The sequence below is a fragment of the Acomys russatus genome, chromosome 10, assembly GCF_903995435.1.
Source record: "Acomys russatus chromosome 10, mAcoRus1.1, whole genome shotgun sequence".
In the NCBI taxonomy this organism is placed as follows: Eukaryota; Metazoa; Chordata; class Mammalia; order Rodentia; family Muridae; genus Acomys; species Acomys russatus.
This window is the reverse complement of record NC_067146.1, coordinates 50,376,431-50,400,741: the sequence shown is the minus strand read 5'-3', so window position 1 is coordinate 50,400,741 and position 24,311 is coordinate 50,376,431. Positions and strand designations below refer to the sequence as shown.

Below are 24,311 nucleotides of genomic sequence, written 5' to 3'. Positions count from 1 at the left end.
TGTCCACTATACTAGTGGACATACCACTCACATACAGACAATGGTAACATAACATAACAACATATAGACTATAAAGTTACATGATTCCACTTATATGAGGTACCTAGGTATCGGTGGTGCTTTATGACTGAAAGCTCAGCATTTGGGAGATTAAGACAGGATTTTTCACGAGTTAGAGGCCAGCCTGGGTGACATAGGAACTGATGAGTCTAGGAACTGTTCCTTTGGGCTCCTTGGACTCCAGCCGGTTTAGAGTCAGTAGAGGAAGTAGGCGGCCGCGCACATTGGCGCGAGTAGGTGGGGGGGGGGGGGTGGGATTCGCGTCCGCACCGCGTAAGCACCATCCCGGAAGTGCTTACTGGTCGTCTCCATGCGCCGGTTCCTGGGCGTAAAGCCTAGGCGCGAGGCTCAGACCCGCAGGTAGAGCGGACGCCGAGGGCCGGCCTGCTGGACGTGAGCCGCGGCGCCCGCGGGGGCCAGCCCCCAGCCATCATGCTGCTCCTGCCGAGCGCCGCGGAGGGCCAGGGCACCGCCATCACCCACGCTCTGACCTCCGGTACGTGCCCACCAGCCCACTTTCCCTCCTCCCTCAGGCGCCCCCTGCCTCGGACCTTCTCCCTAGCAACCCCCGGGGTCGGGACGCTTCATCCCGCGACCTGCTCGGGGGACCTGTGGGGCCGTGGCGAGCCCCCCGTTGCTCAGTGCTGTAATTTGAAGTGTCCCTGGTTTAGTAGAAAGGCGGGTGGGGGCGTCTTCCTTCTGCACCTGTGGTTCCTCCCCTTTTTCCTCGGGCTGCTGACTCATGGAGTGGGCTGAGCTGTTCAGCACCCTGAAAGATTCCCCATCCCCCGAAGCACGCCCCCCTTGTCCACGGCGGAGAGACCCCGCTGCACGCACCCACGTGCCGGGAGTTGTACAAAACCGTGCTAACGCCGTGAAGCGCTTCACCTCTCTACCTTTGCTCCCGGCTCTGTGTTTTAAGTGTCAGAACTTAGTACTTCCTGGTAGCCCTGGAAGCCCCTTGGGGTTACTTCTGGAAAGCTTGGCGTGCCCTGAGGAAAGGTTGAAAGTGCAACTTAGCCTCCTGCTGTTGATGTTTTGGTTTATAGCCCACACCCCCACCCCCACCCCGCCCGACAGAAAGTATTGCAAGCGTCGGGTCTCCAATTGTAGTGATCTGCGTTAATTCCCATAGCCACTTACCGTGGGCACGTGTTGAATATGATTTTTAAATGTTTCCTAAGCACGTGATGGGTTTGAGTGGCTCGGTGTAACCCTATACTAGAGGGAAAGGCTCCTGAGGCACTGTTTTGAAAGCCACGCCCCCGCTACACAGCTGGCTCATTTTAGCGATTGAATCCTTTCCTGTGTTAGGTGGAAGAAATATTAACATCATAAGCCAATTAAAACATGAGAAACGTTCTTAGAAAATGTCGTCACAAAACCATGCACCAAAAAAAAAAAATTGCTCTCTATTTATGAAATTAAAATTATGATCTCACTTTTTCTTGACCCAGATTACCATTTTTTAATTTCTGTTATACAGATATACAGTAGTTTATTTCATAATACCTTCTCTACAATAGTTTGTAGTTTTCAAACTGCATTAAAATATTCTAGTAACTGAATGAGATAGGTATTGTTTCTATCCTGAAATGATTCAATCTATTTCAAGAAATTATGGTCCTACGTTAAAGCCTAAGGATTGAAATTTACATCGAGCCTGTGTCACTAGGACGTAAATGCAGGAATAAGTCCCCAGCATTGGTTTGGAAAATTGTGTGTTTGAACAGACTATTGTCAGAAAGTCCTTGTAATTATGAACCATTTTAATAATTAAGCTATTAATAATTAGGATCACTTGAGTATACAGTTTTTGTTTTCTGGAGGCTTTTTATCATTTATTGTTTTATTAATACTACTCGTTCCTCTCTCACATCCTCAGGAAAATATTGATTAGCTGCTGAATTTCTTTTGCTTAAAAAAAGAATATTACCAGGTGTTTTTGAGTGCCACAGCATGCATGCAGAGGTCAAAGGAAAGCTTTGCGGAGTCGGTTCTCTGCTTTTATGTGGGTTCTAGGCATTGGACTCAGCTCGTCAGCCTCAATGGCTCACGTTAACTGGAAGAAGTCGCTGGAATAATGCATATTACCGGGGATAATTTGCTACCTGTGATGCAACTGAATAATTATTTTTAGAGTTGTTGGCCTTAAAAATTACATTCTGACATCAGTGTTTTGCTCCTCCTAATAATACATGGTGTTGCCTTGAAATCGGTGCGTTCCGCGCAGTAGACTGATGTCTGACTGTTCCCCACCACAGCCTCTGCACTCTGCCAAGTTGAACCTGTGGGAAGATGGTTTGAAGCTTTTGTTAAGAGGAGGAACAGAAATGCTTCTACCTCTTTTCAGGAGCTGGAGGATAAGAAAGAGTTGTCAGAGGAATCGGAAGATGAAGAGTTACAGTTAGAAGAGTTCCCCATGCTGAAAACACTTGATCCCAAAGACTGGAAGGTATTCACTGCGCAGCTTTCCCTCGCGTCCCTATTCCCATCAGCACACTGTATTTGCAGGCAGTTCAACATGACAGGCATAATAAGTCATAGTATAGTGTCTGAGCAGAATAAGGCTTCAGAGATAAAAGAATGTCTCTGTGGGAGTGGTCATGTTCACGTGTAATCCTAGTTCTTGGGAAATAGAGTCAGGCAGGTTAGAAGTTTAGAAGTTCAAAGTCATCCTTGACTACATAGCAGTTAGAGGCTGGCCTGAGCCACATAAGGCCCTATCTTAAAAAGAAGAAAAATAAGCAACAACAAAACCAAAATAGTGGGGTGGGGTGAGTGGTGGTGGCAGCAGTGCACACCTTTAATCCCAGCACCCAGGAAGGCAGAGAGAGGCATTCAGATCTCTGTGAGTTTGAGGCCAGCCTGGTCTACAAAGTGAGACCAGGACAGCCAGGGCTGTTCCACAGAGAAGCCCTGTCTGAAAAAACCAAAACTAATCAACCAACCTACCAACCAAAACCCCGCTGATCTTTAAAAGATGAGTGACTGCTAATGACGGAGAGAAGGGAGGAAAGGTAGAGGGACAAGGTAACAGAGACACAGGAATGGAGAAGTCTACCACTTCATGAGGGATTAAAGTAGAGTGTGCGGGAGTGTGGTGCTTGGTGGCCAGCCGTCCGAGATACAAGGTAGACTCTAGGCCAGCGAGAAATGCTGTCTGAAGGAGGGAAAAGGTTGACCGTACTTGCCTAGCATGCACAAAGCCCTAGGTTCAGTTCTAGCACTTGTAAGCCAGGCATGGTGATACACCTATAATCTCAGCTCCCAGGCCTGACCAGGAGGGTAAGGATTTCCAGCTCAGCCTGGGATATATGAGATGCCAAGTGCTGTGCTCTTCTACAGACTAAGGGTGGGAGAATTCTCAAGGGCAGAAAGGCAGTTACCAGTGTGTCTGGTTCAAAGCTGTGTCAGCCTATAACCTGAAAATGTCAAAAAGCCAGTAGATTGGCAAACAGGCTGAAGTAGCCTCATTGCTAATAAAAGGGTTGAAAATATAAGAGGTGGCAGGTTTGTACAGTCATTAGGTGATGAGGTTAGAGACATTGTAAGTATGAATTACTGTTTCAAACTTTATTTTGTTTTTGTTTTTTGTTTTTTGTTTTTCGAGACAGGGTTTCTCTGTGTAGCCTTGGCCATCCTGGACTCACTTTGTAGACCAGGCTGGCCTCGAACTCACAGTGATCCGCCTGCCTCTGCCTCCCCAGTGCTGGGATTAAAGGCGTGCGCCACCACGCCCAGCTTCTGTTTCAAACTTTAAACGTACGAAGGCAGTAATGAGGTGAAGGCAGACTTAACAGGATGTTGGGTTGGATATTGAGATTTTTTTAGGAGAGAAGGAAGGAAGAGTGGTGAGAATCTTAGCTAGAGAGTAAAGGAGATGATGTCTGAGCAGAGCAGCTGGGTCCACTCACGTGTCCTGTTGGCTTCACTTAGCAAGTGTGAGTCAAGCACCTGCTACATGCTAAGAGTGTCTTGCTGAGTAGGGCATCACTGGACAGTCAGTAAACACGGTACATGCTGGTCAAGCAGATAGAAGCGGGTGATGTGAAAGACGGTCACTGCACTCTGCTGAGGACGTTTCACTGCCGTTTGTTTGTTTGCTTATTTATTTGTGATGCTGGAGATTGGCTCCAGCCCAGAAGCCTCACTTTGGAATGTGGATTTTAATCATAGCAGAACACAGAGGGTCGGGTGTGCTCTGTTCAGACTAAACTCCCTTTTGTGTGTTCATCAGAATCAAGATCACTATGCAGTTCTTGGACTTGGCCACGTCAGGTACAAAGCTACACAGAGACAGATCAAAGCAGCTCGTAAGTACTTGTTTTGAAATAGCTGAATATTAATATAGGAACTGTAACCCCAAACTCAGCCCCAAACTGAAGCAGCTCAAGTAAATGAGATCCTGCCTTAGAAAAGGGGCAGGGGGGACCTTGTTCATAGTTCAGGTGGAAAGAACAGAAAGAGGAAGATCTTGAAGGAAGAGGTCAGATCGCTGTAACAAACAAGACATTTGTTTGGGGTTTGTATGGTGCTGAGCATCAGACCTCAGGCCTGCGTCCTGGCCATCTCTCTGTACCTAGCTTCACATGGAGTCCTCTTTGCTTTGGTGGTTGTTTTCAGGTGAGAGAGGGGCAGGGTCTTGCTGTCTCAGACATCTTTCTGCATCTGCCTTCCAGGTGCGGGGATAACATAGGCTTAGGTGCACATCACCATTTTCTGGTCTGATTTAAAAAATCATACCTGTTTTTTTTTTTTTTTTTCCTAAAAAGATTTTAATGTTGTTATTAAAAATACAAAATCCCAGTTGTTCGATTTTTACCAATAAAGACTCAGCAGCCTGGTGCTGGGTGAAAACCTGCTAGCTCAGAGAGGCTGAGAAAGCGTCCAGTTGACCTTCTTACTCAGCTCATCCTCCAGAAGGAAAAACCCAAAAACCCCTTCTTCTCCACGACGTATTAAATACCTTCTCTCAGTGTCCCTCCTTTCTGTTTAATCTGTATCAGTTGGTTGCCTACTACACCTCTTGAGCTGGGGTTAACTTTATTAAATGCTGTTTACAAAAAGCTCTTGGGTTAAAGGTGTATGTTAGGGCTGAGCCACACCAAACAACAAACAGGTTTTTTAACAGTTCACAGTCTCTGGGTTGTTGGGGGGTGGGAGGGGGAGGTCTGATGTATTTTGATGCTAATTACCCCTTGTTGTCTCTGACTCACAGGGCAAAGGAGATAGGTAGGGCTGGGGCGGTGGGGGGAATTCTAGGAAGAAGAGAGACCTGAAGTGAAGAGAGGAAGGGCCGCCATGGGTTAGCTGGAGGAGAAGCACATGGCCGGCGTGGATGGAGAATCCAGCCCAGATAAAGAACATTAGCAAGTATTTGGGATTTTAGATGGGAGGTAGCCTGATAGAAGTTACTAGAAACAGCTGGCATGGGATTGAGGCAGGGATCCCATGCCTGCCCCACTACAGGAGGTAGTTTAGAGGATTGATATCTGCCCTGCCCCAGGTTAACCAAGGCTATTTTAAAATATAACAAGTGTCTATGTCTTAATTGATCTCTAGCCAGGCCTACAGGTAATACTGGTAATACACACAATTTTAAAAAACAATACTGGGTTCACAATGGGATCAAATAACCTGCAACATTTCCCCTTTTGTCTAAATCAAAGACCTTTTCTCTAACAACAATTAATTGTATACTATCAGGTAAAAATTATATTCACAATGTCCAGTCCATATGTACTTAGCAACCTTGAAGAAAGCACTCTACTATCGACCCTGTCTTGGCGTGCTCAAAGTTCTGTACCTAACTCAGTTTCTATCATGACTTGCATACTAATAAAAAACCATCTTTTTAGACCTAAATAATCTGAACTCTGAAACAACTAACCTTAATTGTAAGCCTGTAACTATCTAGTCTTCAACCCCTTCAGAGACCTGAGCAGGATAAATGTTACCTGACTGAACAAGAAGTGCAGAGCAAGCAGCTTCCAAAACTATAGAAATGGCGTCTGAAACGTTAGAGCACCCATCTCCTCAGCCTGTTAGTCCAGACTGTCTGACAGACTATCTGTGAAGCAGGACTTAGGAAGGACTGTCCTACCATGTCCTTGCAAAACTCAGCAGTCAGCTATCCTGCATCCAGTTTGTTCAGTATTCTATCTGCAGTTGAAGAAGCAAGGTCATCCTTTTTTGTCCATGGCTAGCTTGCCATATAGGAAGCAAACCCCATATAGAGGTTCTTTGGTACTCTTTGAAGTGGAATAGGAGTGCTGCCAGAAGCTGGCATGTCTCTTAGTCAAAAAAAAAAAGTCTTAATAAAACATCTTTGAATGCCATATTCTATAGATCTGTTATTTTTGAAGACTCTCTGTCTCTAGTATATTTGAATTGCTTGTTTATAGCTATATACTACCTGGTAATGTAGAAAACTCCTGTGATTAACTAAACTAGTATGTAACTAAACTGCAAGTTTGATTATTAGTTTGTATTTCTTAATTATCCCAAAAAGGTTATCATGGTAGCTTTCAAAAGAACTAGAACTTCACATTGCATTTTTAAGAATCACATAGATACATTATCTTAAAAAGAGTTGATAGATAGTATGTTGTTACCAAAATATAACCTTAATTTTGTATCAGTATACAAGGATCTATACCAAGTCTTCACAGTATTGTGTAGACTTTGCTCTTTTTAAACACATTTTAGTAGGGGATCCTAATGCCTCTATCTCTCTTCCAACTCACTGACCCTAGGTAGGAGAGAAAGAAGGTTAAATAGGGAGAAGGCGGAGGTCTCTTTGGCACTTGCTGCTGTTTAGCATTGTCAGGTTCTTTGGGGCAAAACCAATCTCTGTTGTCAGGACTTTGAGCCAGCAGCAGCCTTCTGTTCCTCCTCCAATCATCTCCAGGTGTTCTGCTCACAGTCCTCCTTCTGGGTGGGGGTGTGTGTGTGTGTGTGTGTGTGTGTGTGTGTGTGTGCGTGTGCGCGCGCGCGCACTTCTCTCTCTCTCTCTCTCCTCTCGTATTTTTTTCTATGCCCTCTCATAAGCTTGTTAGCAGCTATAACCTAGAGCAATCCCTATATCCAACGCCTGGGATTAAAACAAAAACATGTTTACATAACATAACTAAAATTTTAAAGAAACCGAAAGAGTATTGAGTAAAAGAAACCAAACACGGAGACCTGCTAATCTTTATATCTATATAAGGTTCCAGAACACCCAAAAGCAGCCTTTTGGGGAAATAAATTAGAAAGCCTTTGCCCAGTTTAGTAGGGATGGGATTGCCTAGGAAAGGCGTCCTGGGAAGGAAGTGCATAACCCAGTGGCCTTTCTGTCTTTGGGGCTGCATCATATACACCTGTCAAGTCATTGAACTGTACACCTAAAACATGAGTATTATTAGAATTTACTGCTAAAAATTTTGTCTCAGTTTAAATGAAATAGATAAGATTTAAACAATCTAAAGAAACAGTTATACTGGAAATTACATATACTCTTTTGGGCCTGGACAGAGATGAAAATTGTATTAATGGATTAATTTTTTTTTTTAGAGGAGAATCATTTCTATAAAGCTTAAGAAGTTGAAAGCTAGAGTAGTATCCTAAGCAAGTCAATTGCCATAATGTAGTATATAGCTTAAAACAATAACGGGTTAAGGTAGATACTCAATTTTATCATTTGAGATCAGTATCATTAAGGAAGGAAGGAAATAGATAAGACAAAAAGATATCTCCAAATGAGATTTATGAGGAGAAAAATAGTAAAGGATAAAATCATACACTGTTCTTTTATTTGAAATTATGACGTGCACTGGGTTTGAAAATGTCTTTAAAATTGGAGGAGGGAAATTTCAAGATACTAAAGAATTAGCCCTCAAGCCAGTGATATCTGATTGGTTCTGCAGATAAAGCAATGGTCTTAAAACATCACCCAGACAAACGGAAAGCAGCTGGGGAGCCGATCAAGGAAGGCGACAACGACTACTTCACCTGTATAACTAAAGGTGAGACAGTCCTTCACACTCAGGATTTCTTAGAGCAGTCCCGCTGTTTACAGGACCTGAGGTTCCTGTGCACGCTGTACTTGATTTAACTACCTCTTCCTAGTAGTTTCTGCAGAGCTTCATTACAGTGTGGCTGCCTTGACTTTCACATTTGCACATAACATCCTGCCCCAGACCTGCTGGCTGCAGTCTACACTTTGTCAGGAGCCGCAGGTGACAGGTTTGGTTTGGTTTTAAGATAAGCCTGAGTCCCAGGTGGTCCTCCCATGCTGTCTGTAGTTGATCGTATAATATAAACATTCGTATATGCACACATACACATGCATACATTAACGTATATTGTGTGTTTGTGTACTGCTGGCCTCAAAGCACCCTACCACTGAACTACAGCCCACACCCCAACCCCAACCCCCTTTTTATTTTTTAATTTGGAGAAGCCAGAGTGTCACCAAATTGCCCAGCTAGCCTTGAGGTTACTGTAGCCCAGGCAGGTCTTGAATGTCCAGTCTTACCCCTCCCTTCCCAGCAGCTGGGATGTACAGGCCTGGTGTGAGTGTTCTGTGTGGTGGTACAGATTCTAAGTTCTTTTGCCATCTTAGGTCATTGTGGAACTAAACTTACCCAGGGTTTACTAATTTTAAGTGGAGAGGGATAGAGGTGCCGCTTGGTGGCAGACACTTGCCTGGCTTGTGTAAGTGTACAGCCCTCAACATTGCAAAAAATAACTAAGTTCATTACACATTAGTAGACCACACAGTTACCTATAGCTGCTGACATAGCCATGACCCTATTATGCAAAGCAGTACAGGTAACTACCGTTTCTGTGTGTTTGCTGGCAGTAATTTCATATTTTGGTAGTGCTTTTGGTTTTGAGATAGTCTCTTTATGCAGCCCAGATTGACCTCAAACTTGAGCTCTTCATGTCTCTGCCTCCGAGGTGTTGGGATTATAGGAATGTGCTACCACATGGTGTGATGCTGCTTTTCAAACAATGGCACTCATGCACCCTTCAGATTCCCACTCTGTGGCCCACTCTTACTTAACCCAGTGGTCAAGAAGCCTTTAGAACCTTAAAGTCTGAGCTGTGTTTTTAGTTATCACCTCCACCCCTCACTCCTTCTGCCCTCTGGAGTAGTGTTTGAGGCAGGACCCTACTCATTCTAGCTCATGCTTGGTTGGAACTCACTATGTACCCAAGTGGTAGGATTCTAGGTGAGCCACCCTGCCCAGCTGAGAGTACTGTTCTCAGCAGTTCTATGATGGCCTGGAGGTGTGACTTGGGCATTTGTCCAGCTGTGCAGTGTTTTGACACTTGTCTGCTTAGAAGAATTACATCGTTTTATGTCACATAATGGTGACAACCTAACTTAAGTCCGCTCCCATCCAAAATTTAAAAATTTGAAATAAGAAAACAACTTTTTTTTAGATTTCGTTTCCTTTCTCCCATCTTGTTTTGCGTGGTGATGGTGGTGTTGGTGTTGGTGTTGGTGGTCAGACCTGGGCTTCTCTCCCAGAGCCACATTCTCAGGCCAATATGTTTTCTCACAGAAAAAAAGTGGTAACCTCGTGGTGGTGTCATGTTATTGTTTTTCTCAGCATATGAAATGTTGTCTGATCCAGTGAAAAGACGGGCATTTAACAGTGTAGATCCTACTTTTGACAACTCAGTTCCTTCTAAAAGTGAAGCAAAGGACAATTTTTTTCAAGTGTTTTCTCCAGTGTTTGAAAGGAATTCCAGGTAAGCTAAAGCACCATCTCCCCCCAACCCCCAGTCATATGCTCCAGTGGCTTTCCCGTGGATTCCTCCAGGCTTCTGCTGGCTTCCTCCACTAACTGTGTTTATCAAGTATGTCCACAGGTGCTCTTCTTTCTTCTCTGCTATCCTGAGCCCTAACACAAAGCACTGTCTGCCTTAATAAGTTGCGTGTGATGTTGAGGATGTTTGGGTAACAGCACGCATGTCCCTCTCTTTTGTTTCCGCTTTACTAGTGACTGCACCAGCGTCAGTATTAGCAGTTGAGAAAAGCTGTTAAGCATTACTTACCAATGGTGGTGCTGAAACCCTGGGCAGTGTTGTGTGCTGCACATGTGCTCCACATGTGCTGCAGCCCTGGAGTCTTTTATTCAGATCTTGTTTTCATAAGGCTTCTCTAACGAAGGGTAAACTATTACATCTTTAAGATTAATACATACTTTATTGCATTAAAGTAAGTTTTAAAATAGTATGCATTATTGGTGAATTTCTATGTTCCTGGCACATTTCCTACACATGGAGTCACCTGGGAGGCATGAGCAGCTCCAGAGGCGCCGGTTCCTGGAGTACTCCACTTTACGACGTACTCCCAGCGAGTGCTCTGATCAGCATTTCACTGTGCTCCACTCCCAGCCACTCTCACTGAAGGCGGTATAGATGACGTGTGGCTCTGCTTGTTGTTCAGTAGATAGAATAGGGTGGCTACCTCATCTCCTGGTCCTTTTCAGAAATAAAGAGTGGAAGTGGAATCCCTCTGCACTGCTGGACCATGTCAGCCATGTTGACTTGTGTGCTGCATTATAAAGAGCAGCAGTGAGTGTGGGAGAGACTGGCAGCGCCTGGAGCTGCTGCACCACGTACCATATACAACGAGGGAGAGTTGGATCGCGTTTCACCTGTCCCAACCTGCCTCCCCTGCATTGCTTAGCACACCACTTCTGAGAGTTGCAGCTTTTAGTTGTGGAGGTTAAAGGGCAGAGTGTTGGAAGGGATGAAAAGCTGTTGTTTTCAAAGAACTAGTTGTAGGTTGAGCTCCTGTTCAAAAATTTTTCATTTGAGTTAAATTTTTGTTTTAATATTTCAGATGGTCAAATAAAAAAAATGTTCCCAAACTTGGTGATATGAACTCATCGTTTGAAGATGTAGATGCATTTTATTCTTTCTGGTAAGTGAATACACTTATATGATGTCATCATTTATTAAGGATAGTCACTAAGTACTCAATTGCTCATCATCAGTTCACATTTGCATAACAGAACTTTTACTGAACAAATGAATAAAGATTTTTATGTAGTGCTTTGTATCCTGTATATTTGTCTTTTATGGTTTCATCAGTCTGCTTTCTATTAATGTATTAATGAGATCTAGATATCAAGTACTTGACTGCAGTAAAAAAAAAAAATGAAAACCGGGAATTAACACATATTCATTGAGCCATCTCTTTTGGGAGGGCGGGGTTGGTTTTTAAGTCAGTATCTCACTATATAACCTTGGCTGGCCTCAAACTCACAGATCCACCTACTTCTGCCTCCCACGTCCTGGGATTAAAGGTGTCTTCCGCCACCCCTACCTTACTAAGCCATCTTAAAAGCATTTGAGTTCTTGGATTCATGACTTTAATCTCTGAAACTCAGAGGTAGGCAGATCTCCATGAATTTGAGGCCAGACATGACCACATGGTAGACCCTGTCTCAGTGCGGGGTGGGGTGGGGAGCAGATGGTACTTTTTACCTCTAATTCACTAATTTTCAGTAAACATGATATTTACTGCAAATTATTTATAGTATGGCCTTTAAAAATACATCCATGTATGGGTGTTTTACCTGCATGTATGTCTGCCTGCCTGGTGCCTGTGGAGGCCAGAGACCACATTGGTTGTCCGTTACCACGTGGGTGCTAGGAATTGAACTGGTGTCCTTTGGGAGAGCAGCCAGTGCTCTTAACCACTGAGTCATCTCTCCAGCCTCATAGTATGTTATTTATTAACTGGCTAATAAATACAGAAACAAAGTCACTCTAGAAAAAAAGATTTCATTTTGTCATTTGGAGTAGCTTTTACATTCATATGACAAACCAGAAGTAAAATAATCATTAACCAAAGTCATCTTAAGACTTGACAAGTTAACAACAAAAATCTCAAAAACCACTGCAAGAAGTGAGACCGCTGAGACCAAGGCTGGCAGGGAGCTGCAGCTTTTGACTGAGGAGCAATGCGGGCTTTACACTTGACAACAGGCAAATGTAGTGCGTACTGAGTCTAAGACTGTGTGGCCAGTGAGGACTTGAGCTCAATGTTAGTTTAGTAGCAAAAGGGAGGGAAGGGTCCATTTGGACAACTGATCTGCGTGCTACTTTAAAAAGTAATGTGTGTCTAATGTAACTTTAAAAGGACTTATTTTTCTAATTCTGTCTTGGTTTCTTTTCTGTCTATATTAGGTATAATTTTGATTCTTGGAGAGAATTTTCTTATTTAGATGAAGAAGAAAAAGAAAAAGCAGAGTGGTATGTACACCAATCATTAACACACGTACACACAGAGTGTTCGCCCTCTTACCCCTCCCTCTCCCTCTGGGCACCTTCTTGCCACGTGTGCTCCTTTCTTTCTTCCTTTTCTCTCTAGTCTTGTGACTGCTGTTCAAGTAACCCAGTGGGTACCTGGGTGCAGTTGTTGGCTGGATCATGGACAGCTTAGCAGTGGTTACACCACTGAGGAAAAGCTCTTCCCTTCCCCTGCAGCCACTCACTACCGGAAGCTCCTCAGTTAGGGGTGGCCCCTCACCTGCTCCTCTCCAGCCATGGTAGATGTTGGTCTTGTGCGGGACAAAGAGCTTCTGCGCATTCATGAGTGCAGTGGCCACGCCATGCTCAGAAGACAGCCCACAGCAGCCCTGCCATGCTGCAGCTGCCACAGCCCTTCCTCTTGAGTTCTGTGGTGTTCCCCAACCTTGGCTGTCAGGGAGTGAGGTCATGCTACAGATGCTCCAGTCACTTATGCTCAGCATGTTGACAAGTTAGGAGTCTGCATTAACCACTTCCTACTGTAAAAAAGAAGCTGTTTCTGACCAAGATAAAAAGCTGCACTAATCTATGGGTACGTTTATTTGTATATAATATATATTACATTTTGTATATTATATTAGTATTAATAAATATAAAGATTTAGAAGACAGTTTGACAGCATTTCCATTTAGCAAAACAGTAATAGTTGATTCCCCACTGTGGCTTATGACCTTTCCATCCATGAGCTTTTGGCAAGGCTTACATTACCAGGCATGGATTCTGTCTTCCGGAGTGGATCTCAAATCCAATTATAAAGTGGGTGGTCACCCCATAACTGAGTCATGGCCACTATTACATTAGTAATTACATTTTGGCAATAGGCTGGGTTTGTTTGTTTGTTTGAAATTTTATTTCACACACACACACGTGTGTGTATGTATATATATATATATGTATATATATATATATATATATATATATATATTTATATTTGTGAGTACCTACATGTATATGTGTACACCACATGCACACCTGGTGCCTCAAGAGGCCAGAAGATCGCTTGCATTCCCTTAGAATTAGAGTTGCAGGCAGTTGTAAGCTGCCAGTGTGAGTGCTGAGCACCAATGTCAGGTCCTCTGGAAGAACAGCAAGTGTTGTCAACCTCTGAGCCCTCTCTTCAGTCCTGATACATAATTTTAAAAGCCCTTCTAATGAGGTGTCGTGTTAATCTCCTAAGACATTTACATATGACCTTATAAATGGCATGTTTTCCATTCCCCTGTAACGTTAGTCTGATGTTGGTGTGTTGTGTCTTACAGCCGTGATGAGAGGAGGTGGATTGAAAAGCAGAACAGAGCAACAAGGGCACAGAGGAAAAAGGAGGAGATGAACAGAATTAGGACACTAGTTGGTGAGTGCGCTTAGCACTTTGCGGGTGGTTTGTGTTTTTACGTTCTTTTAATGTTAGACATTGAGAAGATTAACTTATTTTTGGGGTAGATAATGCTTACAGTTGTGACCCAAGGATAAAAAAGTTTAAGGAAGAAGAAAAGGCCAAGAAAGAAGCAGAAAAGAAAGCAAAAGCAGACGCCAGACGGAAGGAACAGGAAGCCAAAGAAAAGGTAAGGAAGGCTGTAGCGGCCTGTGGCGCCTGAGTTTCACACTGGAGGCGGGTGTGAAGCAGAGCTGGGTACCTCTGTGAGTGACTGGCCTGGAACTCACTATAGACCAGGCTGGCCTTGACCCCACAGAGATCTACTGCCTCTGCCACCATACCCAACATCTTTGTGACTTTTTGAGACAGGGTCTCAACAGCCTGGGCATGAGCCACTGACACACAGCTTGTGAGTGACTCTTAACAAGTTGGCTAGGTCTCTTAGAACAGATTTTCACTGAGCAAACAAACAAAATGTATCTTTAAAAATCCTTCAGATTTCTTTGATATTTTGTTCTAAGCTGTTTTGTTTTCTTTGAGGCAGGGTCTCAACTATTCAGCCTTGGCTGGTCTGGAACTCACTATACACCAGGCTGGTCTTGAACTCAGATCTGCCTCTGCCTCTGCCTCTGCCTCCAGAGTACTGAGATTAAAGCTGTACCCTGGTATACCCAGCCATAGATTTTTTTTTTTTTTTTTGTGTGTGTATGTGTGTGAGTATCTGTGCTAGTTTGTCACAGGAGGACTCATGCCTGGTGAAGTAGAAGGGAGCATTGGATGCCTTGAAGAAGGAATTAAGGCAGTTGAGTACTGGGAACCGAACTTGGGTTCTCAAGTGTGCGCTTAGCTGATGAGCTATCTTTCTAGCCCTTGGTTTATTTTTTAAATGTCTGTTTTATATTTTTTAGTAAGTAAAGTTTTGTAATTTATAGAATTTTGCTAGCTATCTGTAACTTTAGTTCATCACTAAGTTGACACCATCTTGTTTCTAATTCATCAAAAGACTGAACTTTTAAATAAGATCATAATGCATTTAGAAGCCCAGGTTTCTTTATTAAAATGATTTTTCTCATCTTTTTAAAGCAAAGACAAGCTGAATTAGAAGCTGCTCGGCTGGCTAAGGAGAAGGAGGAGGAAGAAGTTAGACAGCAGGCATTGTTGGCCAAGAAGGAAAAGGATATCCAGAAAAAGGCCATTAAAAAGGAAAGGCAGAAACTCCGGAACTCATGCAAGGTATGCCAGCTGCAGGGGGGAACTCATGCAAGGTATGCCAGCTGCAGGGGGGAACTCATGCAAGGTATGCCAGCTGCAGGGGGGAACTCATGCAAGGTATGCCAGCTGCAGGGGGGAACTCATGCAAGGTATGCCAGCTGCAGGGGGGAACTCATGCAAGGTATGCCAGCTGCAGGGGGGAACTCATGCAAGGTATGCCAGCTGCAGGGGGGAACTCATGCAAAGTATGCCAGCTGCAGGGGGGAACTCATGCAAGGTATGCCAGCTGCAGGGGGGAACTCATGCAAAGTATGCCAGCTCCAGGGGGGAACTCATGCAAGGTATGCCAGCTGTGGGGGGGGGAACTCATGCAAGGTATGCCAGCTGCCGGGGGGGGACTCATGCAAGGTATGCCAGCTGCAAGGGGGACTCATGCAAGGTATGCCAGCTGTGGGGGGGGGGGGGACTCATGCAAGGTATGCCAGCCATGGGAGGACTCATGCAAGGTGTGCCAGCTGCTGGGGAACTCAGAATGTATGCCGACTTCGGGGCAGCTGCCCTGTGAGCACTCCTGAAGCAAGAGGCATTTCCTCTCCCACCACGCACATACACAAGTGCACACTTTGTCTTCAAATGCAGATTTGGGCGTTTGCTCTGGTTTTTACTTGGTTATTTGTTTTTTGAGGCAGGGTCTATGTTTATTATGTGGTTTTCTGTGTGTGTATATGATGTGTGCAGATCAGATCAGTTCTCTCCTCACACAGTTTGGGCCCTGGGGATTGAGCTTAGTAGTCAGACTCTGGGCAAGTGCTTTAACTGCTGAGCTGTTCGAGTAGCCTGACTGACACTCTCTCATGGAGCCTCACCTGGCCTGGAAGTGTGGAGCTATGGGGTCCTAGGGAGAGAACCTCAATACCTTGATGCTCATTTTTTTCCTCTGTACGTATGGCTGAGTAACAACCTAATCACAGAGCTAAGACAGTCGGTGAGACAATTTACAAGCAGTACTTGGCACAGGCAGCAAGTTTTGCCAAATTCTTGGGTGGGGAGGATATAAGCCCTTCTGCCCCTCCTCCTAAGGTCCCAGCAACAGACTGAGGGTCGCTCTGGAGAGCCGATGAGCCTATTGGCTTTCCTTACAGATAGATGGTAGGGGAAGGGTTAAAGGAGCCTGGGTACTTCTTTCCCAACAGGCTGCACCTGGAAAGCTTTTCCCCAGCAGGGATGAAGGGTTTGCCACAGCCACATAGCGGGGACCCCACCCCACCCCAGTCTTTTCTGACCTATCAGTTAAGGAAGAGTTACTATGGCCAGTGTTAGGGAGTGGAAGGATACTCAGGTAAGACTCTTTGCCCCCTCACCCCCCACCCTGCCTTCATGGAAAGATGCAAACAGTCAACAAGCCCAGCAGAGGTCATCCTTGTCTGAGAGGCAGTTATACCTGGGAAGACAGTCAGTGTACCGCAGCATGGACGAGAATTGGATAAAAGCTCTCAAAGGCCACTGAGGAACTAAGGAGGTGGTGCTTATAGAGCATCAGGAATTAGAGTAGGCGTTCTGGTCCGTGGCACCTGTTTTATTGCTCTTTTCCAGCATGAGTTGATTTATTCATTCATCAGATGGCCAGGTATTTCTTGTAGAGCAGGCCATTATAACTAATAGTTCTTGCCCTGATAAGTGGTGACATGAGAGCAAGCACTCAATGTTGCAAGGTGAGGATCAAGATTATAAAGACAACCAAAAAGGTAGTAGTGAAGGAAGGCTTTCTGTTTCTCATAGGATTTAGCCCCTGTTACTAGAGATGAGAGAGAGAGAAAATGTTCAGAGAATGCAGGCAAATGAGGCTTTTAGGGCACCTGAAGAACAGGAGGAGCCAGGTTTGAGGGGGGTTGCATGTCTCACCAAAGCCTGAAGTTTGCTTCTGGTTCAGTTCTGGTCAGGAGCTCAGAATACAGAAGGCAGAGAGAGTAGTTAGGGCTCCTTTGTCCCAGTCTGGTTAGGAAGTATTGTGGCCTGGACCATGGTATAGGCACATGGAACAAATGCCTTAGCTCCTTGCATGGAATCCTGGGGGAATGAATGGCTTGCTGATAAGGGAAGGCAAAGGAGAACAAAAGGATGGAGGGGAAGTGGTCTGCTGTGTGTCAAGCTGAGCCTAGGGAGCACTGCCTGGGGCTCCTATATGTGCTAGGGCAGGATCCCTACAGCCTCATCAGTGCTTGACAGCACTAGAGACCACGCAGGTAAATGAGGGCACCTGGGAAAGTGTGAATGAGCAGAGTGGGGGCTGGGGGGACACCCTAGGAGCAGCAGTACGGAAGAGACGCCTGAGGACTAGATAAGAGAAACATTGGTGGTGGTTGTGGAAGCCTGGGTGTCCACAGCAAAAGCAGCCTTGGGACGTCAGTGAGAACCCTAACCCACAGGATAAAAGAAGCAAGAAGTGAGAAACAGAAGACATGACTGTTGGCAGCAGCGTACTGCCTGGAAAGGGGTTTCCACCTAATTCTTTGTTCACGTACATTAATCTGCTCCATTATGAGTATACTCTTTAGTTGATCAGATTTTTGCTACTAGCTTATTATTTAGCATACTATATTATAACCCCCTTTAAAATTTTCATATTAAAGTTTTCCAGTAGATCTTCCCATCCAGCACATTTAGATAGCCAGGCAGCGGAAAGCTGGGATGGGGAGGCCTGTCAGCTCCTGATCCTGAAGTATCGGAGCAATTCCTGTGAGTTTACAGCATTCCTGGGTATTCTGCGCTGTCTCTTCCGGTAGGCTCCCCACCCACACTTAGTATAACACCTTGTATTGCTTGCTGGTGAGGAAGGACCCTGAGCATGCAGCCAGTGTGCACTCACACCCACAAGCTCTTGGGAAGCTCTTGCTTTGTGTTTGAGCAGACGGGCGCTAAGATGTTGGTACTGTGGGGAGATGGAACATGGAGGCACTTGAGCAGACGGGCGCTAAGATGTTGGTACTGTGGGGAGATGGAACATGGAGGCACTTGAGCAGACGGGGCACTAAGATGTTGGTACTGTGGGGAGATGGAACATGGAGGCACTTGCACTTATACTTCCAGAGCTGGAATCACTTCTCAGACAGTGAGGCGGACCGCGTTAAAATGATGGAAGAAGTGGAAAAGCTTTGTGACCGGCTTGAACTAGCAAGGTATATCAGAGGAACTGCCTCTGACGGCTCCTTAATTCCCCCCTTAGCCCACCCCTTCATTATTATTCCTTTGGGGGTATATGTGTGCATGCGTGACTTGAAAATGGAGCCCAGGGCTTGTGCATGCTGACAAAGGCTATGCCATGAAGCCTCACTCCTAGTCTCCACTCTCTTCTGTAGCTTACAGTGCTTGAACGAAACACTGACGACATCCACGCGAGAAGCAGGAAAGGCTGCCCTTGAAAAGCAGGTAATGGGACATCACTTCTGCTTGTAGTTGCCATTGAATTACGTTACCTATTTCTTCACCTGATGTGTAGGTTACAAAAGGGAAAGTGTATCAGACTCCTTTGTTTGGTTTTGTTTTTCAAGATAGGCCCTGGCTGTCTGGAAACTTACCTTGTAGACCAATCAGGACTCAAACTAGAACAGCCTGCCTCTGCCTCCCAAGTACTGGGATTAAAGGCTTGAGCCACCACTACCTGGCTAATACGCATTTTTCAATCATGTAGTGTTTTATTTGGAGTCTTTAGTACATTAGTTATAGTTTGTTTTTTAAAGTATTGATTAAAAGTTGTTTTGGTCATTCCCAGAGGATTTCATGTGATTCATTTATAAGAGGAAAAACCTTTGTTCTCTCTAATCTATACCTTTTATTTTATATATAAGAAATTAGGCAGGTGCAGAAATTGAATTCAGTTCAACAAGTATCATACCTACTGTATTTACTAAATATAGAGTGTGATAGTCCTACTACAGAGCGCTGCGTTTATGTAGCAGGCTGTCTCGATGCAATCACTGTCACAAAGGAACTCAGAACAGCTATGTCAAAAGGAACAGTGTGAGGCTCAAAGAATGGAGGGCACACAATAATGCTAAAGGCTGGAGTCTGCGTGGGAAAGGGGAGGACATGACCTATGAATAGAGGGTGAAGAAAATTAAGGAAAGGAAGACAGGAAAATAAGTTGATTATGAAGAATTGGGCAAAACTGGGTTTTAAATACTAATATGACCAGTTTCCAATCCCACAACATCTTTCAGTTAGCAGAAGGTTCAGTGTTGTACTAAGTATCTGGTATTGGTGAGCAGGATGCGTAAGACAGATGAAAAAGAAAGACAAGCTAGGCATGTGGCGCACGCCTTTAATCCCAGCACTCGGGAGGCAGTGGCAGGTGGATTGCTGTGAGTTCGAGGCCAGCCTGCTCTACAATGCAAGTCCAGGACAGTCAAGGCTCTACAGAGACCCTGTCTCAAAAAAAAAAAAAAGGAAAGACAAGAATCAGGAGAAGGCTTCAGAGTTAGATTTATAGGCACTTGATAACTGGGTCTAAGGGAGTGAAAGAGGAACAGGTCACAGGTGACTCCAAGGCAACAGCCTACAGGAGCTTCAAGCCACATAAAGGTTTTCTTTGTGTATATTTGAAGGTAAGCAGGAAGGACATTGCAAAGAGTGAAGCTCTAAGAGAAGGCAGACCACTCTGCTGCATGCTTAGGTTTCTGTAGAGAAAATGAGCCTAAGAGATTTGAGGTGGCTTGTATGTGAATAATGCAAGACCTTGCCAGTGAGTCCAAGGGCACTTGAGGCTGCAGTGGCTTTTCATTCCTTGACCTATGAACCCTGGAAGGTGCAGGGATAAGCCAGGTGAAAAGCTCATGCTTTCCTTTGAGTCTCACTGTGGCGTGTAGGGTTACAGTGAGGTAGGCGTTAAATTGAGGACACCTCAGTCAGAAAGGGGTGAGGTCACAAAGCGCTTTTTAAGACTCTGACCTAGCTGTATTTGTGTAGATAGAAGAAGTAAATGAGCAAATGAGGAAAGAGAAGGAGGAAGCTGACGCTCGCATGCGGCAAGCATCTAAGAATGCAGAGAAGTCAACTGGTGGAAGTGGGAGTGGCAGTAAGAATTGGTCAGAAGATGATCTGCAGTTACTAATTAAAGCTGTCAACCTCTTCCCTGCTGGAACAAACTCAAGGTACTTGCTTTGGTGACAATCTTCAGTATACAGTGGGGCCTAGAGATAATAGAGGTCTAAGCATCAGCCAACAGAACCGGGTGGAGATGAGCTCTGTCACCGTGGGAAGTGGGAGGAGTGCATTCTGAACTGGCTGCCATGTCCCGCCTCTCCATACTGCAAGGCACAGTGGTTTCTCAGGAAGGTGAAGGCAGCTCAGCAGTAGCCCCCTGATCCCCGAGGCTTGTGGGAGGGCTAGAGTGTACGTCCTGTAGTTTCCCTTTGCCATCTTCCTCCGCCTTGCTTTTTACTCAAACCCCAGCTTACTTCAAGTCTAGGATTCAAATTCCAGCCTTAGACTCCCTCATCCCATATGAGCAAACTGAGGCTCTTGTTTTTTAGATTGATGTCTCCTTTTCAAGAGTAGGCTAAACTGGCAGTGAAAATCTGTTATTTCTACTGGGCTTTATTTAAAACAAGACTATAGATGGTAGATTTGAACCTATTAATAAACAGTGGTAACCAATAGCATCATTAAACTAACTTGGAGCTCATTTTATAGATCGTAGAAGTGTAGATCATAGAACTAACCTCTACAATAAAAATGTAAGGTTTTGTTTGATTTTTCTTTTTGGGTTTTTTGTTTTTTTTTTTTTTTTTTTTTTTTTTTTTTTGAGACAGGGTCTCTCTGTGTAGCCTTGGCTGTCCTGGACTCGCTTTGTAGACCAGGCTGGCCTTGAACTCACAGTGATCTACCTGCTTCTGTTTCCCAAGTGCTGGGATTAAAGGCTTGCGCCACCATCACCCAGGCACTTTGATTTTTCTTATTAAACTTTTATACTGGTTTCTCTAGATGGGAAGTCATTGCTAATTATATGAACATACATTCTTCTTCTGGCATCAAAAGAACTGCCAAAGATGTTATTGGCAAGGCCAAAAGCCTCCAAAAACTCGGTAAGTTTTGAGAAATCAGTTTGTTACCTTGAGTACATTTTTTTAAAGTAATAGTCAAAGACTAGATTGGTCTGTTAATGTTTTGTTTTTGGTTTGTTTGTTTTGTTTTTCATTTCTCAGACCCTCATCAAAAAGATGACATTAACAAAAAGGCTTTTGATAAGTTTAAAAAGGAGCATGGAGTGGCCCCTCAGGCTGACAGTGCAGCCCCCTCAGAACGATTTGAAGGTAAAGTGTGTTCTGTGTGTAGAGAGGCTGGCTGGTTCCAGGCCACCCCACAGCAGGGAAAGCCTTGGGTCTGTGTCTAGAATGACTGGAGAGTGACAGTGGTCTGAAAGCGACAGAACAAACGCTTCCAACTTGGCAACAAATTGACGTAACTACCATTAGCTAGGAATGGCAGCTCTTCAGAGATTCCATTAGAGGAAGAGCTGACTTTTCAATGGATGCTGCTAGCCAGTTAGAATTATCGGGACATATGAACCAACAGCATTTTTTTTTTTTTTTTTTTTTTTTTTTTTTTTTTTTTGGTTTTTCGAGACAGGGTTTCTCTGTGTAGCCTTGGCCATCCTGGACTCACTTTGTAGACCAGGCTGGCCTCGAACTCACAGCGATCCGCCTGCCTCTGCCTCCCGAGTACTGGGATTAAAGGCGTGCGCCACCACGCCCGGCACCAACAGCATTTTATCTGTATGTGTATACATACATTTTTAAAAACAAACTATAAGTTTGTGAGAAAAACAATTAAGAAAAACATTCCAAACTATTTTAATACAGAAGTTATCATGTATCTATAAGTTAATCTCAAATGGTTCAGAACAATAGACGTCTCTCTACATAGAAAAGGAATAAGCAAATACTATAAACTGTTCATATATTTTGTTCTAGTTGATTGAATTACTCTGAACTATTATTTTCTACCATCCTGCCAGGCGATTTTATTTATTTATTTTTGGTCAGTGTTTGAAAAGAAAACAAAGTTGTTTCACTTAATGTGTAAGCTAATTCTTCCCAACATGCCTTCCAGAATGTAGTCCCAAATGGTCTTGGATTAACTGTTCTTACTCTGGTTTATTATCCACAGAGGAAAGTGTTCTGTGGGGTGCTCTTTGCAATGCTGAAGTCAAATGCAGGCACTGCCTATGCTGGGCAGGCACTGTATCACTGACCTACAGCCCCAGCCCTGGCACAAGTTTTGGATTGTGATTTGAACACTGATTCTTATAGGAATCTTATAGCATTGCTTTGCTTTATTTTGGTCTTGTGAAAAAACAATTGAAAAACAGAAAACAATGCATGTCACTTCCATCTTTAAACCAAGGAAATTAATTAAACCCCTGTTGCTGAATTTTTTTTTTTTTTTTTGGTTTTACAAGGCAGGGTTACTCTGTGTATTCTTGGCTGTACTGTACTTGCTTTGTAGACCAGGCTGTCCTCAAACTCACAGCTATTCAAGAGTGCTGGGATTAAAGGTGTGGCCACCACACTCAGCTGCTAAGTAGAACCTTTGATTAGTGAGAGAACATTGAGCTCTCAGCACTTCCCGGAACTTAAAAAATTAGCCTCCAGATGACTTAGCCTACTGTGCTTAAAATAAAATACTGGTTCTCTGCCTCCTTGGCAGCAAGTGTCCCTTTTCTTTCTTAGCTGAGAGCCAGTGAATACAGCAGTGTTCAGGTGCTCCTCTGTTTCCCTCTGACCAGCTGAGAGAGCAGCCGTCTGACCTTCAACATGCAACACTGATCTCGCCTAAAGAAGTGTGCTGATGCTCCAGTGTTGTTCTGTTTTTTCCTGACATCTGTTAGCTGTTTGGTCCAATCCAAAGGGTTTATCTGAAAAGCTAAGTTAGTGGTATTAGAGGTCATCAGCACTGCTCCACTTGAGGGGTTAGCAGCTGTGGGGAGACCACAGGACCCCGACCTGAGCTTGCCTTTGTATCTCGGAAACATGAGCAGTTGGCTCAGTTTCGCTAAGCCATTCCTTCCGACGTGTAGTGCAGGGTTTCCAGGGTCTGCTCAGCCAAAGCTGTGTTTGCAGTGCAGCTCTTTGTCCCAGTCCTATAAGGACATCAAAAATCCAAGTGACTATCTTTCTAGAGACCAAGACAGTATATTACTGAGGCCATAGGTCTTGTAGGCTCAAATGATCCCCCTTCCTCAGTTTCCAACCACCACCTTCCATCCTAAGTGACTTTTGTTTCTGAGGCCAGTGTCCAACGTCAGTGTACATTTACATCTAATTATAAAGTAAATCTGGAGAGACCAACACTGGGACTTCTACTTTCTCTTAAGCTGCTTGTGACTTGGTTGAGAGGCGAGACATGCACACACTAATGCTTGCATTCTTTCTCTCTCAAAAATACAAATTTGTGTGTGTGTGTGCGTGTGTGCGCGCGCGCACATACATAATATGTGTCACCTTTAGAAATGTGTTCAGATTGCGCATTCTGTATGAGAAGGCACTGGACTTGATAATGGGGAAGACGGTGCCCAAAGATTCTTCTAAGAAGATGCTCCAAGGTCATTTTCTGTCCTTCAGGCTATGAATGACAGGACATCCAAACATTTCTGTCTCAAGCAGGGCCCTGCACAGATTTCACCCCTTGGACAACAGAAGAACAGAAACTTTTAGAACAGGCTTTGAAAACGTATCCAGTGAACACTCCTGAAAGATGGGAAAAGATAGCTGAGGCGGTTCCTGGCAGGACGAAGAAGGACTGCATGAGACGATACAAGGTGAGCCCTTCATAGGCTCCGGTCGTAAGTTACGGTTTAGTTAGCGCTCTTACTTGTCAACTAAGTGGGTGGTAACAGTGCTGCGTTTAATATCACAACAGTTTGGGGGCCAAAATTACCACAGGAAAGCAAGGCCTCTGGCAGTGGGTGAGCTCAGCATCTGTAGACTGTCTTTATTGTGTAGCCTAGCATGGCCTCAGCCTCACTCTCCGGAACACGTGTAGAGGCACGGGCCCCATATCATCCGTTACAGTACTGTCTGTGTTCAGGTGAGAGTCCTGACTTGAACAACCTGTTTCCTCCTAGGAACTCGTCGAGATGGTCAAAGCAAAGAAAGCTGCTCAGGAGCAAGTATTGAATGCAAGCAGAGCCAAGAAATGACGAGGCAGCCTTTGCTGTGTGCACTTTTATAATAAAACTGAAAATATTGTACACATTTTCACTTGGGGTTATGGTGCTCATTTAAGTGTGCTGCTTCCAATACTAGGTCAACTGTTACACTAAGCCACCAGGATTGTAGTCAGCTTC

General features: G+C 44.4%; 1 protein-coding gene across 3 annotated transcripts; it reads left to right on the top strand.

The window, feature by feature from the left end:
• Positions 1-308: 308 nt before the first annotated feature.
• Positions 309-24,250, top strand: Dnajc2 (DnaJ heat shock protein family (Hsp40) member C2). 3 transcript variants are annotated; one of them, XM_051152115.1, is made up of 17 exons: positions 309-556; positions 2,414-2,515; positions 4,301-4,376; positions 7,971-8,069; positions 9,666-9,807; positions 10,907-10,987; positions 12,259-12,324; positions 13,641-13,732; positions 13,822-13,943; positions 14,840-14,989; positions 18,056-18,144; positions 18,325-18,394; positions 19,931-20,115; positions 20,948-21,048; positions 21,169-21,276; positions 23,626-23,783; positions 24,090-24,250. In XM_051152115.1, the coding sequence occupies exons 2-17, from the start codon at positions 2,483-2,485 to the stop codon at positions 24,162-24,164; spliced, it is 1,647 nt and encodes a 548-aa protein (XP_051008072.1). In that variant the 5' UTR covers positions 309-556; positions 2,414-2,482; the 3' UTR covers positions 24,165-24,250. The 3 variants fall into 3 exon arrangements, with proteins under 3 accessions (XP_051008072.1, XP_051008071.1, XP_051008070.1); XM_051152114.1 differs by having other exon boundaries at positions 2,325-2,515; positions 23,629-23,783; XM_051152113.1 differs by having other exon boundaries at positions 2,325-2,515.
• The last annotated feature ends 61 nt before the right edge of the window (positions 24,251-24,311 follow it).

What these genes read in the sequence shown, in the direction of transcription:
- Dnajc2 (XM_051152113.1), top strand. Translation starts at nt 493, where the DNA reads ATGCTGCTCCTGCCGAGCGCCGCGGAGGGCCAGGGCACCGCCATCACC. An exon ending in CTTCACCTGTATAACTAAAG is followed by an intron (nt 8,070 to 9,665) that starts GTGAGACAGTCC and finishes TGTTTTTCTCAG; the next exon opens with CATATGAAATGTTGTCTGAT. An exon ending in GTGTTTGAAAGGAATTCCAG is followed by an intron (nt 9,808 to 10,906) that starts GTAAGCTAAAGC and finishes TTAATATTTCAG; the next exon opens with ATGGTCAAATAAAAAAAATG.